General features: G+C 44.2%; 1 protein-coding gene across 1 annotated transcript in view; it reads left to right on the top strand.

The window, feature by feature from the left end:
- Positions 1-18112, top strand: part of RAD23B (RAD23 homolog B, nucleotide excision repair protein) — a 247329-nt gene that overhangs the window by 39205 nt on the left and 190012 nt on the right. Inside the window, exon 3 of the mRNA XM_069239926.1 lies at positions 15875-15954. Within this exon, the coding sequence (XP_069096027.1) occupies positions 15875-15954 (80 nt within the window). The remainder of the gene's footprint in view (positions 1-15874; positions 15955-18112) is intronic.

The following is an 18112-nucleotide window of genomic DNA, read 5'->3' as shown; positions in this document are numbered from 1 at the left end:
ACAAGTCTCTGTACTATTCTTTTCAAGTATGTAGTCACAAATTTAAGAAACACCCTCTTGGAGGGGGGTGGTTTGCACATATAACACATGAGGTCTTCAAATAGGCCCTTCAAGTTTCCCACCCCCACCCCCAGTCACAGTAGGCCTCTTTTTGACATTACAATTTGAAATCCTGCTTGAGTGTCAAATCCCGCTTGACAGGTCTGCTGGGGTTTTACGTATAACACAAAGAAGCTATGCTTTTTTCGATGCTCTGCTTTTTTCGTGCTGAAAAGCCGTGTAGTGCGATGGTCCTGGAAACTGTCAGAATTTAAGAAAACAGACCTATCGTTGGAGCCAGCCTACTCCTAGTAAAATCTTCACAACTCAACAACCTTCGAATCTCTGACTTGGTAGTTTTCACTTTCTTCCTGGGAGCCTAACACTGCAGCATATCCACATGGAATCCCGAGAATTCCAACTCCCTTCTTGGCCTATCACAAAGCCCAAACTTTTCAACAGACCCACAGTCGTTTTCAGGTGACTCCTTAATATTTCTTACTTCTGACACATGATAGAGAAATTGTTCAGGTACGTCATCAACCTTATTAATAATTTTTAAAAACATAAAAATAAAGATCTTTTAGATACAACCTTGCGAGCAATTATCATTCCTGAAGAATGTCCCTTAGTCGGTGAATCCCTCTTTGAAAAGGAAATTATTCTCAAACTAATCCAGACCCCACAGATTTATACCTGGTTTCCACCCCATGTCCTTTTTTTCTGCCAGAAAAGGTGAACTCACGAAAGATTTTTCATCCTCCTGAAACCTGGACATTTGCCCGTTTTAACAACATTTGCCACAGATTGTGTTCTTCTAACTTACTTTGTTCCTTCTCGAAAACCAACTCCTTTTGGCGCCCTGAAAAGGCTGCTCTGCAAATTCTCTCTTGTAACTTTCAGCAGTTTGCCTTACCAAGGATGCCTTGTAAAAATACTCCCAATTGTTCTTAAATAGCATCAGCCTTTCACTCCCATTTCAGTTTGAATCTTTATAGCTACCTTGGTTATACTGTGACTAGTCTGCTCTTTCTCTTCGGGGGCGGCCTTTTTGTGCTGTACACCTTTGGAGGAAAAATGCATATATTTGCTAGTAACATCCAGAAGGTTACTCTGCCCTGCTGTTGAAGGTGGGAAATTGAAAAAGTGTGTGTGTGTGTGTGTGTGGGGGGAGTGGGGGGGCGGGGGGGAGGACGGACATTGTCTTACTTTCTGAGCCCTTGGAAAACCCCCACTGCCGCCGCCAGATACTTTCCTTTATGTGCTTTGTGCTTTATCAAATGCTGTCAAAGTAAACACATATTTGGCTTTTCCCTTCACCATTCTGTCAGCAAAATGGTATAAGCACTGCCATGCCTTTCTATCACTAAAGTATTCCAAAAGTGATGGGATGCCTGAATTAAGCTCAGCCACTGATAATTACTCTGGCCGCACAGAGTCCATCGTTATTTTGCACACCATGCCCCCTTAGTTCAGACCTAGCGATATGCAAATTAGACATTACCCTGCCCCTATGGAACAGTCTAGCCAAAACTATCAGGCCATGTTCTTTGAACCAAGGCATGTCTCAAGCATAATTGCATTTTCCTAAGAAAGATGAAACTGAAAGTCCTTTTCTGGAAATACGTTAATTAAAATGGTAAAAAGGAACATTCAAAATCAAGCTTATTACACGGTCATCGCACTATTAGCTGACAGTTTTGTTAGCTTCTTAAATGATAATTTAATATCCTGTGCATATATAGCAGACATTTGCTATGTAGTACTGACTGATTCAGTGGAGAGGCTCAATTAAGGGAATTGGGGGAGAGGGTGGGGTGGCAGATGGGATATGTGTGTGTGTGTGTGTGTGTGTGGGGGGGGGGGGGGGGGTCCAACCTTAAATGTTTGTCAGGTCACAAGTTCAAACCCTAGTGATGCCAACTTGTTGATTATTAAGTTGATTAATAGTAATACTTGTTATTTAAAAGGTTGGTAAGGGTAGACGTGCACTATATAAGAGATAAATGACCCCCTCCTGTACATCATAAGGATATTGGAAGGCAGAGGAGTTCCATGAACATATAGAGAAATGAGGCTGAGGTGACTTGCAATATCCTTTTCATGTACAACCACCAAAAGGGTACTTTTATTGCATATAATACATAGTCACACCGTCATCTTTTCCTTAAACCACTTAAAATGAGAGTGAGCATGTTAGCAAATATGAGGAATTAAAATAAAACTTCCAGTGCAAAATGAAACACATCACAAACCTGTTAGAAATTTGTTGCAAACAGATATTAAAAACAGTTCGTTAGTTTAAAAAAATAAAAGCTGCAGTACCTCAGAATGTCTAGAAACATGCAGAAACATTCTAGCTTTGCTCTAAGGTGTACAAAAATATAAACCTATTTTCTCTGCTTGTCATTATAAACTAAAATAGTCCAGAAAAAAGAAAAGCAACATTTTGTTTCATTGCTTCAAACTGCTGCTCCCATTATGCTCCGTGACCTGCCCTATCTTTCACATCGGCTGCTGGCTGTAACAGTAGGCATTGTGACGTATTTTCTTTATAATTGCCCACTAGGTGTCACAGGTAGCCTATTATAAAGAAATTAGAGACTGGCGTTCATAGAGGGATTACGGATTTAGACCATTTGGAACTTGAGATAGAACATGTTATTGTAATGAGGTTATGTTCCCCTTCAAGCATCTTTCAATCCACTCAGTGTATAGGTGCATGACATATAAGTGGTCATTAATCATAGTGTGGTAGGTCAGTATTCATAGTGTGGTAGGTGAATATTTCACTCAGTTTGGTTAGTCTTGGAGATTTTTCAATGCATGCACAAGCACATGCAACAGATAATCATTGGGATATACACTGCTGCGGTAGTGGGATAATGAGTTGGTCTGGAGCATTTTGCACTTGGTTTTTGTGAGGAAATGAGGTGTATTATATGGTTTGGTTGTGCGACCTCACTGTGTAATATATGTACCATCCCTTTAAGTCCAGCATGTTTCATCTGGAAAAACCCTCAGCAGTTATGGCACAGAGCAGCAAAGCTTACACAGAGGAATAAGTGTAAAACATTCAAACAGCACCGGAATAAATCAATACAAGACTACTTAAATCCAACACCAGTTTGTAAAATACTATATTTTTAGTAGAATTTAGACACCCGAATGAATAGGAGCCACCTGAGGGTTCAGCCGATATTGATATTACTAGCAACAATAAATCAAAGCAATTTCACTGAACCGGGAACAAACCTTGGCAACGTCAGCAAATTGGACACAAACTTTTTCAGAGAAAACTTGGAAAAGTGTCAGTGCAGTTGGTTAGAACTACTTGGGTTGACCAACTCCAACAGTCAGGGGGACCAGCAAGGTCCTCAAGAACAGTTACTTTTATGAAAGAAGCAGTCCTTCTGCAGTTCCAGGCACTTTTTCCATGTTGCAGTAAAATGTTCCTGACTGAAGGTATGGAGGATGGTGAATATGCTCCAAGGACTGGCATCTTCTGCAGGGATTCCTTGGTCCTCTGTTATGGTGAGAGGGGGGTCCTGTTTACAGGGTCAGTGTCCTACAAAGTCCTCCAAAGTCTGGTTGAAGTCAGTTGCCTGCTGGACTACCAGTCGCCTGATGTCGTGGTCACAGGTCAATCCTTCCTGGTTTGATAACTTCCCTTTTAGAGATCCCAGCAACTCTTCGACAGCATGCCAGTGTTCAGCGAACTCTTGTGCAATTCTGTGTTGGGTCTTGGTCCTTGGTGTTGCACAGTGGTGGTGGCATCGGGTTGAAAACTTTGCTCCAGTAGGCTTTCAGCGGTTTTGTCCCTGTGTTGCGAACAGGAAGTCAATCGGCTGATGTAAATCCATTCAGTAGTTTTTGAAAAATTAAGCTTCATGAATATTTGTATGTCTGCCAATTTTTTTTTAATAAAATAGAGCGCTCTGCCACGGGAGTTAAGACTCCCACAGGAGTGAGCATTCTTATTGCCTGCCAGCAAAATGTTGTTGGGAGCCATTAATGGACTCAGTCCCCTGTCCTGAAGTTGTTATAAACATTAGAAAAAAAAAAAGGAGGGCAGCATTGTAGGGAGGCCACAATCACCCAGAAATCTCCAAAATGGTGGCCCGGGTGCCACATTCTTTAAAGAGAGGTATGTGGCCTTAATCTGCGGGCTGTTTTGGCCCTAGGGACACCATCCACTGACACCCAATTTAATTAAGGGGGCGGGGGGGGAAGACACACAGCCATCCCTTCTCTCCAAGCTGGATGTGGGGACTCTACGGGGAGTCCATTTCCTGAGGCATAATTTAAGTAATATGGGGGGGGGGGGGGGCCTCCTATTTACAGCATGGCCGGGCCTCAGGGATGGAGTCTTCTGGGCTATCAGCCTGGGAGAGTGTCCGCGTGGCAAACCTCCCTGTCTTTAATAGGCCCACACGTGTGCCCTGTGGGAGCCCACCCCAAAGGAAAGGGGGGGTTACAGTACTCCTACCCTCCCCCTTGTTTTTCTTTTGCAAATGTTTTTTTGTGGCACTCGACCGAGTCCTAATACAGCTGCCATCACTTCCTGGTTGAAGTGGTGGCAGCCCATTAGTTCTCATTGGCACTCGCTGCACGCCTCGCTCGCACTCGCTGCACGCCTCGCTCGCACTCGCTGCACGCCTCGCTCGCACTCGCTGCACGCCTCGCTCGCACTCGCTGCACGCCTCGCTCGCACTCGCTGCACGCCTCGCTCGCACTCGCTGCACGCCTCGCTCGCACTCGCTGCACGCCTCGCTCGCACTCGCTGCACGCCTCGCTCGCACTCGCTGCACGCCTCGCTCGCACTCGCTGCACGCGTCGCTCGCACTCGCTGCACGCGTCGCTCGCACTCACTGCACGCGTCGCTCGCACTCACTGCACGCGTCGCTCGCACTCACTGCACGCGTCGCTCGCACTCACTGCACGCGTCGCTCGCCTCGCACTCACTGCACGCGTCGCTCGCCTCGCACTCACTGCACGCGTCGCTCGCCTCGCACTCACTGCACGCGTCGCTCGCCTCGCACTCACTGCACGCGTCGCTCGCCTCGCACTCACTGCACGCGTCGCTCGCCTCGCACTCACCGCACTCACCATTATCTCTCTATATTTATATATAATATATATATATATATATATATATTAAAAACTTACCTTACCTTAATGTTCTGCCTCAGGACCCCGTTCTTCTGCAGTACGTTCTCTGAGCAGGAAGCTCACAGCCAACTCTTTCATCCAATCAAGGTGCTATTTTCATGTTAAGCTGCAAGAAAAAAAGCATCTTGACTGGCTGGAGGTGGTTGTATCCACGCTCCCAGTGACACTGTATGCCTGCTCTCCAACCCACCTGTCCAAGGCAGCCAGGTTGGAGAGTTTTGAATTGTGCATGTCTGTTTGGATGTAGCAAGGTAGCCGGCCAAACTTGCATGCACACTTCAAACTGAAGCGGTCACTCCTCACTGCTGCTAGTCTTTGGCAGCAATGACGCACTGGCCCACCATACCCTTGCACTGTTTGCTTGCAGAAAGTGTCAAAAATAAATTACCATTTTATTTTTGATGCCTTCTGCATAGCAGTGCAGGGTGGCAATGCTCCTCCGCTCCTACAAAGAAACCGCTGCTGTTCTGAACCAATATCTAGCTTGCTGCCAAATTTGGTGTAATGCTGTTCAGCTGTTTGGGCTGTAGTTATACCTAAAATCTCTGAGGAAACTGCTTGGGGAAAATGCGTTTTGGGATTTCCCCCTTTGTTTGTTTTGTTTGTTTTGTTTGTTTTGTTTGTTTTGTTTGTTTTGTTTGTTTGGTTTGTTTGGTTTGTTTGGTTTGTTTGGTTTGTTTGGTTTGTTTGGTTTGTTTGGTTTGTTTGGTTTGTTTGGTTTGTTTGGTTTGTTTGGTTTGTTTGGTTTGCCCCGCTTGAAGTATCAACCTAAAGTGTTCCAGACAGCAACTGAAATGAGTGGCAAACTAGTTTTGAAAATTTTGTGAAAATTCATTAAAAAGGCACAAGAGTTATTAGCAAAACAAAAAATGCTTTTCCTATGGAAATTAGGTACTAGCCATCTACCTACTGGTTACCGCCGTGGGTGGAAGGAGGGGAGGTGGATGTTCGGGTAGAAAGAGATGTGTGTGTGTGTGTGTGTGTGTGTGTGTGTGTGTGTGTGTGTATACACATTATTTCAAATGCGCTGCCAGAACCAGTGGCCCAGAAAAGGCACGGCCACTCAGGAAAATGGTAAGAAAGGTGCAAAAGTTTATTCACCCATATGACTTGTTTCTGCTCTGGGGAGCTTTGATCACATGTGATTATTTCCTGAGTGAGCGTGCCTTTTCTGGACCATTGGTTCTGGCGTATTTGGTTATTTACTTCACTGGGGACTACTTACAGTCTGGTGCGCAACACTGCTGTGTGGATCCAGTGTATGTATGTGTGTGTGTGTGTGTGTGTGTGTATATATATATATATATATATATATATATATGTGTGTGTGTATGTATGTTCGATGGCATGTGCAGCTGCAGATACACATGCTGTGCATTATCCTGCCATCATCTAGTGTTGGGCTCAGAGTGTTATAAGTTGTTTTTCTTCAAAGAAGTCTTTTCGAGTCACGAGACCAAGGGACTCCTCCCTTTCGGCTCCATTGCGCATGGGCGTCGACTCCATCTTAGATTGTTTTTTTTGCCATCGGGTTCGGACGTGCTCCTCTTCGCTCCGTGTTTCGGTTCGGAAAAGAGTTTCGGTCGAGATACCGGCACCGAGATACCGGCTCTGACCAGACTCTGAACCGAGATATCGGCACCCCGAAATCCAAAAAGGTTTCTTCGGAGCCGAAAAAGACTGCTGAAAAGGTTTCGGTGCCGAAACACGCAGCCTGGGAGCCGAAACAAAGCTCCTATACGGACGAACAGGGCCTTCCCTCACAACTACAAGTCTGCAAGTTTGAACAAGAACTGGGCATCGGATAGCCAGACCATACCCAGAAGAGGCTCCATATACAGAAAGACACGGGGAAAATCAGAACTCTTCCCCCAATTAAGATGAAGCGGGAGCTCGCATTCCATGAGGCGGAAATGCAGCCAAAAGCAAAAGTGGCTAAAGAAAAAACACCACCACAGTTTTCCCCACAGCCATCGCCACCTCACTCACCACAACTGTCCCCAGTAGCAACTCCCCCAATGATGCAGTCACCAACGCACACAGGGATAAGCCAAGATGACCCAGATGCATGGGATCTGTACGATGCACCAGTCTCTGATAATAGTCCGGATTGCTACCCGGCAAGGCCATCATCACCAGAGGACAGTACTGCTTACATGCAGGTGGTTTCCAGGACAGCTACTTTCCATAACGTAGCATTGCATTCAGAACCTATAGAAGATGACTTCTTGTTCAATACCCTGTCATCAACACACAGCCAATACCAAAGCTTGCCAATGTTACCAGGCATGTTAAAACACGCTGTAAAGAAATGGCTCCCTGTTGCAGTTACCCCCCACTTTTTGCCTGATACTGATGCTGACTTGACTGAGAAGTGTGCTGGGACCCTGCTAACCAGGCCCCAGCACCAGTGTTCTTTCACCTAAAATGTACTTTTGATTCCACAATTGGCACACCCTGGCATCCAGGTAAGTCCCTTGTAACTGGTACCCCTGGTACCAAGGGCCCTGATGCCAGGGAAGGTCTCTAAGGGCTGCAGCATATCTATGCCACCCTGGGGACCCCTCACTCAGCACAGACACACTGCTTGCCAGCTTGTGTGTGCTGATGAGAACAAAACAAGTAAGTCGACATGGCACTCCCCTCAGGGTGCCATGCCAACCTCACACTGCCTATGCAGTATAGATAAGTCACCCCTCTAGTAGGCCTTACAGCCCTAAGGCAGGGTGCACTATACCATAGGTGAGGGCACCAGTGCATGAGCACTATGTCCCTACAGTGTCTAAGCAAAACCTTAGACATTGTAAGTGCAGGGTAGCCATAAGAGAATATGGTCTGGGAGTCTGTCAAAAACGAACTCCACAGCTCCATAATGGCTACACTGAATACTGGGAAGTTTGGTATCAAACTTCTCAGAATAATAAACCCACACTGATGCCAGTGTTGGATTTATTAAAAAATGCACACAGAGGGCATCTTAGAGATACCCCCTGTATTTTACCCAATTGTTCAGTGCAGGACTGACTGGTCTGTGCCAGCCTGCTGCTGAGAGACGAGTGTCTGACCTCATGCGGTGAGAGCCTTTGTGCTCTCTGAGGACAGAAACAAAGCCTGCTCTGGGTGGAGGTGCTTCACACCTCCCCCCTGCAGGAACTGTAACACCTAGCAGTGAGCTTCAAAGGCTCGAGCTTCGTGTTACAATGCCCCAGGACACTCCAGCTAGTGGAGATGCCTGCCCCCTGGACACAGCCCCCACTTTTGGCGGCAAGTCCAGGAGAGATAATGAGAAAAACAAGGAGTCGTCACTGGCCAGTCAGGACAGCCACTAAGGTGTCCTGAGCTGAGGTGACTCTGACTTTTAGAAATCCTCCATCTTGTAGAAGGAGGATTCCCCCAATAGGGATAGGAATGTGACCCCCTCCCCTTGGGAGGAGGCACAAAGAGGGTGTACCCACCCTCAGGGCTAGTAGCCATTGGCTACTAACCCCCCAGACCTAAACACGCCCTTAAATTTAGTATTTAAGGGCTTCCCTGAACCTAAGAATTTAGATTCCTGAAACTACAAGAACAAGAAGAAGAAGAAGAAGAAGACTGCTGAACTGAAAAACCCCTGCAGAGGAAGAACAGAAGACACCAACTGCTTTGGCCCCAGTCCTACCGGCCGGTCTCCTGCCTTCCAAAGAACCCTGCTCCAGCGACGCTTTCCAAGGGACCAGCGACCTCTGAATCCTCTGAGGACTGCCCGACTTCAAGAAAGACAAGAAACTCCCGAGGACAGCGGCACTGCTCCAAAAGAACTGCAACTTTGTTTCAAGGAGCAGACTTAAAGACCCCCTGCAACTCCCCGCAAGAAGCGTGAGACTTGCAACACTGCACCCGACGACCCTGACTCGACTGGTGGAGAACCAACACCTCAGGGAGGACCCTCCGGCGACTCCGAGACCGTGAGTAACCAAAGTTGTCCCCCCTGAGCCCCCACAGCGACGCCTGCAGAGGGAACCCCGAGGCTCCCCCTGACCGCGACTGCCTGAACTCCCTTTCCCGACGGCTGGAAAAGACTCTGCACCCGCAGCCCCCAGCACCGAAAGGAACGGAACTCCTGTGCAGGAGTGACCCCCCAGGAGGCCCTCTCCCTTGCCCAGGTGGTGGCTACCCCGAGGAGCCCCCCCCCTTGCCTGCCTGCAACGCTGAAGAGATCCCTTGATCTCTCATTGATTTACATTGAAAACCCAACGCTTGTTTCTACACTGCACCCAGCCGCCCCAGTGCCGCTGAGGGTGTACTTTTTGTGTGAACTTGTGTCCCCCCCCGGTGCCCCACAAAACCCCCCTGGTCTGCCCTCCGAAGACGCGGGTACTTACCTGCTGGCAGACCGGAACCGGGGCACCCCCTTCTCTCCATTGAAGCCTATGCGTTTTGGGCACCGCTTTGACCTCTGCACCTGACCGGCCCTGAGTTGCTGGTGTGGTAACTTTGGGGTTGCTCTGAACCCCCAACGGTGGGCTACCTTGGACCCAAACCTGAGAGTTGTAAGTGATTTACTTACCTGACAAAACTAACAAAAACTTACCTCCCCCAGGAACTGTGAAAATTGCACTGTGTCCACTTTTAAAACAGCTTATTGTGTTCTATGTAAAAAGTATACATGCTACTGTGATTATTCAAAGTTCCCGAAGTACTTACCTGCAATACCTTTCAAATGAGATATTACATGTAGAATTTGAACCTGTGGTTCTTAAAATAAACTAAGAAAATATATTTTTCTATAACAAAACCTATTGGCTGGATTTGTCTCTGAGTGTGTGTTCCTCATTTATTGCCTGTGTGTATGTACAACAAATGCTTAACACTACTCCTTTGATAAGCCTACTGCTCGACCACACTACCACAAAATAGAGCATTAGTATTATCTCTTTTTGCCACTATCTTACCTCTAAGCGGAACCCTTGGACTCTGTGCATACTATTCCTTACTTTGAAATAGTGCATACAGAGCCAACTTCCTACACACGCCAAACAGGTGTTTCAAGACCCAGTCAAGAGCAGAGCCATCACACCTAGGGTGGAGAAGAAATATAAACCTCCCCCTACGGACCCTGTGTACATTACGCAACAGCTAACTCCTGATTCGGTGGTAGTTGGAGCAGCCCGGAAAATGGCAAACTCACAAACTTCTGGAGACGCACCACCACCCGACAAAGAAAGTCGGAAATTCGATACAGCAGGCAAAAGGGTGGCAGCACAGGCAGCCAATCAATGGCGAATTGCCAATTCGCAAGCTCTACTGGCAAGGTACGACAGGGCACATTGGGACGAAATGCAACATTTCATTGAACACCTTCCCAAAGAGTTCCAGAAGCGTGCACAACAGGTTGTAGAGGAGGGCCAAACTATCTCCAACAACAAAATAAGGTCGGCTATGGATTCAGCAGACACGGCGGCCAGAACAGTAAACAGCGGTGACCATTCGGAGACACGCGTGGCTACGTACCTCCGGATTTAAGCCAGAAATCCAGCAGGCTGTGCTGAAGATGCCTTTCAACGGACAACAATTGTTTGGGCCGGAGGTGGATACAGCAATAGACAAACTGAAGAAAGACACTGACACAGCCAAAGCCATGGGCGCGCTCTGCTCCCCACAGAGCAGAGACACTTTTAGGAAGCCACACTTTAGAGGGGGGTTTCGTGACCAAACCAGAGCCTTCCACCTCACAGACCAGACCCACATACCAGGGCCAATATCAAAGACGAGGTTTTCGGGGACAATATAGGAGTGGACAGTTCCCTAAAACAAGAGGGAAATTACAAAGCCCAAAAACCCCACAAACTAAACAGTGACTCTAACATCATAAACCCCCACCACACAACACCGGTGGGGGGGGAGGGGGAGAAGACTCACAGATTATTACCAGAATTGGAGAAACAGAACTACGGACTCGTGGGTCCTAGCCATTATCCAACATGGTTATTGCATAGAATTCCGACAATTACTACCAAATGTGCCTCCAAGAGCACACATGTCCAAACAGCACTTAGATCTGTTACAACTAGAAGTCCAAGCATTGTTACAAAAAGAAACAATAGAACTAGTACCCAACAATCAAAGAAGAAAAGGTGTTTACTCCCTGTATTTCCTAATTCCAAAAAAGGACAAAACGCTGAGACCCATATTAGACCTCAGAACACTAAATCTTTACATCAAATCAGATCATTTTCACATGGTGACACTTCAAGACGTGATTCCCTTGCTCAAACAACAGGACTACATGTCAACATTAGACCTCAAGGATGCTTACTTCCACATACCCATACATCCTTCTCACAGGCAATACTTGAGGTTTGTAATCCAAGGTGTGCATTACCAATTCAAAGTGTTACCGTTCGGGATAACAGCACCAAGAGTATTCACAAAATGCCTTGCAGTAGTAGCTGCTCATATCAGGAGGCAGCACATGCACGTATTCCCTTACTTAGACGATTGGTTAATAAAAACCAGCTCTCAGCAACAGTGTCTCTACACACAATACGTCATAGAAACCATTCAAAAGCTAGGGTTCTCTATAAACTACCAAAAATCACATCTACAACCGTGCCAAATACAACAATACTTAGGAGCAACAATCAACACACAAAAAGGGATTGCCACTCCAAGTCCACAAAGGGTACAAGCATTCCAAAATGTAATACTAAACATGCACCCAAACCAACACTATCAAGTGAGGTTTGTGATGAAACTTCTAGGCATGATGTCTTCATGCATAGCCATTGTCCCAAACGCAAGACTACACATGCGGCCCTTACAACAGTGCCTAGCAACACAATGGACACAAGCACAGGGTCAACTTCAAGATCTAGTGTTGATAGACCGCCAAACACACTCCTCGCTTCAATGGTGGAATCCTATAAATTTAAACCAAGGGCGGCCATTCCAGGACCCCGTGCCTCAATATGTGATCACAGCAGATGCTTCCATGGTAGGGTGGGGAGCACACCTCAACCAGCACAGCATACAGGGGCAATAGGACGCTCAACAAATGCAACTTCATATAAATCATCTAGAACTGCTAGCAGTGTTTCTAGCATTGAAAGCATTTCAACCGTTAATAGCCCACGAACACATTCTTGTCAAAACAGACAACATGACAATGTATTACCTAAACAAAGAGGGAGGGACACACTCACGGCTGTGTCTCTTAGCACAAAGGTTTTGGCATTTGACGGTTCACAATCACATTCGCCTAATAGCACAGTACATCCCAGGAATTCAAAACCAGTTAGCCGACAATCTCAGTCGAGATGACCAACAAACACACGAATGGGAAATTCATCCCCAGATACTTCAAACTTACTTTCGAAGCTGGGGAACACCACAAATAGACCTATTCGCAACAAAAGAAAACGCAAAATGGCAAAACTTCGCGTCCAGGTATCCACACCCTCACTCCAAGGGCAATGCGTTATGGATGAGTTGTCAGGGATATTTGCTTACGCTTTTCCCCCTCTCCCACTCCTTCCGTATCTGGTAAACAAATTGAGTCAAAACAAACTCCAACTAATACTAATAGCACCAACTTGGGCTCGCCAGCCATGGTACACAACACTACTAGATCTGTCAGTAGTACCTCATATCAAACTACCAAACAGACCAGATCTGTTAGCTCAACACAAACAACCGATCAGACACCCGAATCCAGCATCGCTCAATCTAGCAAGCTGGCTCCTGAAGTCTTAGAATTTGGACATTTAGACCTTACACAAGAATGTATGGAGGTCATTAAACAAGCTAGAAAACCTACTACAAGACATTGTTACGCAAATAAATTGAAAAGATTTGTTTATTACTGCCATAATAATCAAATTCAACCACTACATGCGTCCACAAAAAACATTGTAAGCTACTTATTACACTTACAAAAATCAAATCTAGCTTTTTCTTCCATTAAAATACGTCTCACAGCAATATCTGCCTATCTGCAGATTACTCATTCAACCTCACTCTTTAGAATCCCAGTCATCAAAGCATTTATGGAGGGTCTAAAGAGAATCATACCCCCGAGAACACCACCAGTTCCCTCTTGGAACCTCAATATTGTATTAACACGACTCATGGGTCCACCATTTGAACCCATGCACTCTTGTGAGATGCAATACTTAACCTGGAAAGTAGCCTTCCTAATAGCCATCACATCTCTTAGATGCTACTGTGCACATCCGCCTAAGAAGTAGACCACTGCAGTGTCGGGGCTGGTAGGAGAATCTGTGCTTTTTTTTTTTTTTTTTTTTTTTAGTCTTTCATTACATGTTTTTAATTTATTTTTATGATCGATCAGGTTTCGCTTCTTATTTTGGCAGACAATCATGCCCCCCCCCTTGGATAGTGTCAGGCTTAATTTCCTTACGTTTGTTCCTTTATGCTTAGGTTTGTTGAAAATGCACACTCTCGACTCTACATCTCTATTCATCATACTCCATCAACATTGGTGGAAAACTGCATTTACTTGTAAATTATATTTATTTTATTTCAGCTGTCAAAATGTTGCATTTTTGACTGACTGCTTATTTTGCAAAGGGAAAGAACAGCTTTTATTGAAATTATTTCCTTGTTGGATATGTGTAGAATAGCAAATTGGCCGTTAAGATATTTAGCAATCGATGGAAGAGCCAGCAAGTGGCCAGGTGATGATTTAAAAAAAAAAAAAAAAAACTCCTTTCCATGACTGCTTTGTACATTGACAGAATGTAGACCTATAGTAGGGTTCACAGTGCAAAAAGAAAAAAAAATTGCCAAAGACCGTGCCTGACATTGAGAGGAAATATTTGGTAATAGTAGTGAAAATCCAATGATGAAACAATGTCTGTACTATAAAAGAAGTAAAGGAATTAGAAGATTAAGTTTGTGTTGTAAATAGTGAGCAAAATATTGCATAGTAGATACTTTCCACAAAATGCCAGTGTTCCTGCTGCTCGGCAGGCTGTGCACATGTACCTCTTTATTTTATGAACCATAATGCTGTAAGTCCCATATGTTATCTGGACTGTTAAGTAAACTCCCAAAAAACCATCACCTTCCTGCTGTACTGTTAACAAAAGGCTTACTTGAGTATACTCATGAAGTTATGCAAGATTTACACGTCTTTCTCCTATCTCCTCGATGAGTTTGACTCTTGGCAGAATAGTAAAGAGCAATATATTTGTTGCCTTAATAGGATTCACTTGTAGAGAGTGATACTTCTATGCAGGAGTTGAAGGAAGACCAACAGTTGGAAGTAATGCATGCAGAGTGCAACAGAAAAACATTAGTATGAGAATAGTCTGAATATAAGTGGTGTGACTGATAAAAATGTTAGTTGTGGGAAGAAGCTGTAACCTGAGAACAGTAATGGACTCGCGACCACTCTCACTCTTAATAGGAAAAGGGGAAAAAAATCTTTAAAAAGTATGAAGGATTGCGTATAGTTTGAAAGAATAGGATTAGAGGTCACAAGAGTAGTGTGATAAGAAAACACTGGAGTTCACTGTGCTAATATCTGCAGATAAGTCAAAGTATGACGGGAAGAGGTCAGACATGATGGGTTACTAAAACTGTCATAGTTTCAGTGAAGTTGGCAGTGTAGAAATAGAAGTTTAGTACAGTTGAAGCAGATAGATTATGAGGTTTATTTCTTTAACTAATAGTGCGTGAACATTTTAATGATATTCATACAAAGTCTACTCCCAAATCATACTAGCTTGGGCAGTAGATATCCATATAGAATGTTCTTTTGAAAGTTGAGGCTTATGGGGACCATCCTATTAATTAAATAGTACATTTTGAAATAAACAAAGTTACTCAGAATGGAGATGTAAGAAGTTTGCATTGCAACAACAAACTATGAATAACCGTGTTAGTAAGGCTAATACTGAAACATTGATTGTAGCAACATACTTGGCTCATCTCATCGTTCTGAGACATTGCTCTATTGTATAGAACTTTTTTTGCACTCAATACTCCTGCTTGAAGAATGCTGACTAATTAAGATCGAAAGTTGAAAAAAATGACTGGTCCTTATTAATATTGGTTTACATCTATTAATTAGCTGGTGTATCAAGTGTTTACATTTATAGATATCTATAATGGTATAATAATTAAAATTTGGTTTGTGTGACTATGTATTCCTCCTTTGTGCCAAGACTTAGTCATCCGGTGTGAAGACCAAAATGTGAGTGGAATATTTTGCTGTCTTAGTACTGTTTATGATATAATCATTGTGGAAGGGCTAGTGACCACTGAGCCTGTAATGAGTTAATTTGTGCAGATGCTGTCTCTGCTTGTGACTACTATTTTATAGGCAGCAGTTCTTAATTTGAGCCGGATGGTTTCCTGTGCTTAGCAATTAATTGTCAACACTGGCACTTATGCACAACAACACTTGTTTATTTATTCAATATACATTAAAATGACTAATACCTGCATCAATGCCGTTATTATCTTCTGGAGCCTGGAGTGGTAAGCATTGTCACACTTGTAAGAGTGTGATGGTTAGTAGCTGTGTTAATAAAATGAAATGTTCCTTTTGAATGTAGTTGTTTGTGGCTGCATGCTAGAGCAGAGTTTGGACCTGCATCTCATTTGTTTTTATTAATTTAAAAATTAGTATGTTTTAATTTTCCTTTTTAAATTTTAGGTAAAATCCTCAATGATGACACTGCTTTAAAAGAATACAAAATCGACGACAAGAATTTTGTTGTAGTTATGGTAACCAAAGTAAGTACATAATGCTGGATCTGCAGTTGTACAATTGTACTTTTTTCAGTGTTTTGATGCTTTATCAATTTTATTGCTCCAACTAAAATGCTTGATTGTGAGACGAAACCTGGATCAACACCCATTGCTTTTTTAGGTCACAGCCTACCAGACCGCGCAGGATCAGTTCCACCCCTCTCATTGCCTAAACAGTGTTTACTGTATTCTTCCACAAACTCGCTTTATGTAATCAGGCCTTCAAATTTTGTTCTTATCTTGTCACATGTGGTCGTTTTTTTGTAATTTTTAATTTTTTTAAGCACACTGCAAAAAAATTAACTCTGCTAATGTTTCAGAATTAGTACGAATGAAGCACAGGGTTTTTGTAATTCTGAAGTGTAGTGGAAGCATATTTGAATACGGTGAAAACATTAATACACTTGGTGATGACATTTCACACGTGGGCATTAAAACTATTTCGGCACAAATGTTATGTTCATTTCAGTTGAAATGTGTTTCTGTAATGCAATGCGCTACCACACCATGCATACTCCACACATCACCCGAGTCAATCCAACTCAGTCAACTCCACTCTACCTCACTCCACCATTCTACTGCAGTCCACTCAAATCTACCCAACTCTGATCCTATCTACCCCAGTCCAGCTGAGTCCAGTCCAATCCACCCCACTCCAATATACCTCAGTCCAACCCACTCCACTCCGGACTTCACTGCAATCTATCCAACTTCTTTTCACTCTATTCTACCCCACTACACTTTAATCTACCCCACTCCACTCTCACCTGCCCCTCTGCGCCACCCCACCCCAATCTCATCTGCGCCCACCCCACTCTCATCTGAGTCACAGCGCCACTCTCACCTGAGCCACAGCGCCACCGCACTCACCCCCCCCCCCCCCTCCCAGTCTACACCATCCTGCCAACTTTTAGCCGTGCTGAACAGCAACCACAATGATGTACAGCATGGCTAAACAGTCACGTAGGCAAGAATTATTGGCTTAGTCAATGTTTATTTGATGTGTCAATTGAGATTTTCAGCAGGACATTGCAGGGACCTTTTATCCAGTTCGATGTATGGATAAAGACATACATCCTTTTCCAAGACAAGCATGTTTAATTTTTTGCTTTGAGTAACAGTAAACAATTCTTAGACAATATTTTAAGTTAATATAACATCCAAGTTGTTGGTCACAGTGAGTAAACGTGTTGTGTGCTTTTGAATGTTCAGCAGCAGTTCAGTGAAAATGTCCCGAAGTCCTTGGTATGGCATTGTCTATAAGAACATCACTTGCAAAGCTTTAAGTGTAGTGAAAGCGTTGTTAGGTGTCTCAGTAGATTTTATGCATGATAAATGTGCTGCAACACTTGTCACATAATTGAGGATGTAAACTGTACAGTGTAAATCAGTGTCTGTACAATTGAATATGTGGCCTCACTCATGGAGGTTTTGAGACTTGTCTTGACCAGTCTTGCCCAGTCAAACCAGATTGCAGAGGACGGATGGTGTTGCTGTTCCTTCCTCTTGGTTTGCAGTCCCGGGTGGATCAATTGCTCAGATGATGGACCAGTGAAGAAAATCCTTTTTTTTTTTTTTTTGCACCATCGTGCAGGTGAGCAAAGGGTCACTGCGTAGGTACTTTGCAACATCTGTTGAGCGCTGCACTGCTTGAGTGCATTAGTTGACGAATGTGAGAATGCTAATTTCATCTGTCACTTAGGTTCTGCCATCGAGTGGAAGACCTTTTTAAGTCTCCTTTGCTAGTACAGATCTTGGCTGATCCCTAGCAGGCCCCAGTATGTATGGCCCACCAATTTGTTTAAATGTTTTTGTTTTTTTCTTAATCGGTTTGCATACTTTAGTATTAAAATTAATACACTCAGAGAAGTGATCTATATATCGCGGTGAGTATGATTGGTGATTAAACGTGCCTGGGCTTTGCCCATTCCGATCTTAGGTGTGAGTGCTTTGTTCGACGTTTATAATCTTGTACATTCATCAGTATTGGAGGGGGCAGAATGTCTGCCTCCTCCTCAGTGACATGAAGCACGTATGCTCTGGACTGCACCAAAGTAAAAGCTGAATAGGGCCTTTAGCCTCTGCTAGTGCTGACACTGAGGCCGAAGGTCTGGCGGTATTAGCGGTTGTTCTTTGCTTATTT

The sequence above is a fragment of the Pleurodeles waltl genome, chromosome 1_2 (assembly GCF_031143425.1).
Source record: "Pleurodeles waltl isolate 20211129_DDA chromosome 1_2, aPleWal1.hap1.20221129, whole genome shotgun sequence".
NCBI lineage: Eukaryota > Metazoa > Chordata > Amphibia > Caudata > Salamandridae > Pleurodeles > Pleurodeles waltl.
This window is presented reverse-complemented; position numbering and strand designations above follow the sequence as displayed.